The sequence below is a fragment of the Apaloderma vittatum genome, unplaced genomic scaffold, assembly GCF_000703405.1.
Source record: "Apaloderma vittatum isolate BGI_N311 unplaced genomic scaffold, ASM70340v1 scaffold3656, whole genome shotgun sequence".
In the NCBI taxonomy this organism is placed as follows: domain Eukaryota; kingdom Metazoa; phylum Chordata; class Aves; order Trogoniformes; family Trogonidae; genus Apaloderma; species Apaloderma vittatum.
Genome location: NW_009721057.1, coordinates 22,606 through 23,758, shown reverse-complemented (window position 1 = coordinate 23,758; position 1,153 = coordinate 22,606). Strand labels below are relative to the sequence as shown.

General features: G+C 57.9%; 1 protein-coding gene across 1 annotated transcript in view; it reads right to left on the bottom strand.

Annotated features, from left to right (window-relative positions):
* Positions 1 to 439: 439 nt before the first annotated feature.
* Positions 440 to 1,153, bottom strand: part of RAD54L2 (RAD54-like 2 (S. cerevisiae)) — a gene marked incomplete at its 5' end in the record, with an annotated part of 17,277 nt that continues 16,563 nt past the window's right edge. Inside the window, 1 exon segment of the mRNA XM_009871215.1 lies at positions 440 to 1,152. Within this exon segment, the coding sequence (XP_009869517.1) occupies positions 484 to 1,152 (669 nt within the window).

Sequence of the window (1,153 nt, the reverse complement as noted above, 5' to 3'; positions counted from 1 at the left end):
CCCCAACCTCTGTTGGAGTCCCCCCCCCAGCCCACACCTCCCGGAGTGAGAGAAGTTCACAAATAAGGCAGTTCGTGAGAAAGGGAGCTCGGCCCTTCCAGCGGTCAAGCCTGTGCCTCCAGGCCTGAGAAGGGCAGGGACTCCCAACACCAAGCCTCCCGCTTCCGGACAAGACAGAGGACACAGACAGACAGACAGACAGAGCATGGGAGGGAGGCACTCCTATGGTTTGCATTGCTGCTTCCCTCCTCCCCTGGCTCTTGCTCCCCCAGCTCTCACAGGTCCACTCTACCCCCCTCCCAAGCCCCTAATACAATTCAGAACATTAACAGCTAAAAACCAACAAAACAAAATCAAAAGAACAAAACCACCCCCACGCCACACCCCTCGCATCCTTCTACCACCCGCTGCCGTGGCCCAGAGGGGAAATCCTGACTCCCAAAAAGGTCCTGCAACTTTTGCCTCCTGGCGGACCTGAGCCCTTTATTTCCCTGTGATCTCTATAACATCGTCGTCTTTGTCCTCGTCATTAGAGCTGCATCCCTCCTCTGGGACCTCCTGGGGTTCAAATTGAGGCACCCGGGACCGAAGGAGGCCCCCGGCCGGGTAGCCCGAGTGAGGGGACATGTAACCAGGGTAGGCAGACGCCATGCTCCTGGGAAGGCTGCTAGGCAAGACGGGGGCTGGGAAAGGAGCAAACATCCTGGGCTCGGACAGGAGTGACTGCGTGAAGGGAAGCGAGTAATTGGGCAGTACGCCTGTCAGAGAAGGGTTTAGCATGAATGAGGGGACGCTGGCGGTGGCTGAGGTAGCAGCAGAAGAGCTGGCGGTGCCGGCTGTCAGCAGAGGGTCAGTAGTCACAGGGAACACCAGATGAGGGTCTGGGAGTAAATTAGGCAGCTGGTAATAAGAGGAGCCAGTGCCCACGTACAAGGAGTTTCCTGGTTGGGAGGCAAATGGATGGGTTAGGTTGTGGTTTAAAGAGACAGGAGGCATGGCGAACCCACCAGAGACGGGGTACCCGTGTTCGTACGGCTGCACGGATGATGGCAACTGGCGCTTCTTCTGCTGCCTGCGGGCTTGCTCCTCCGAAGCTGATGGCGAGGTCGACTTGCGCTTGTTGCCCCGTAAGTCCAACACCGAGTGGGCATCA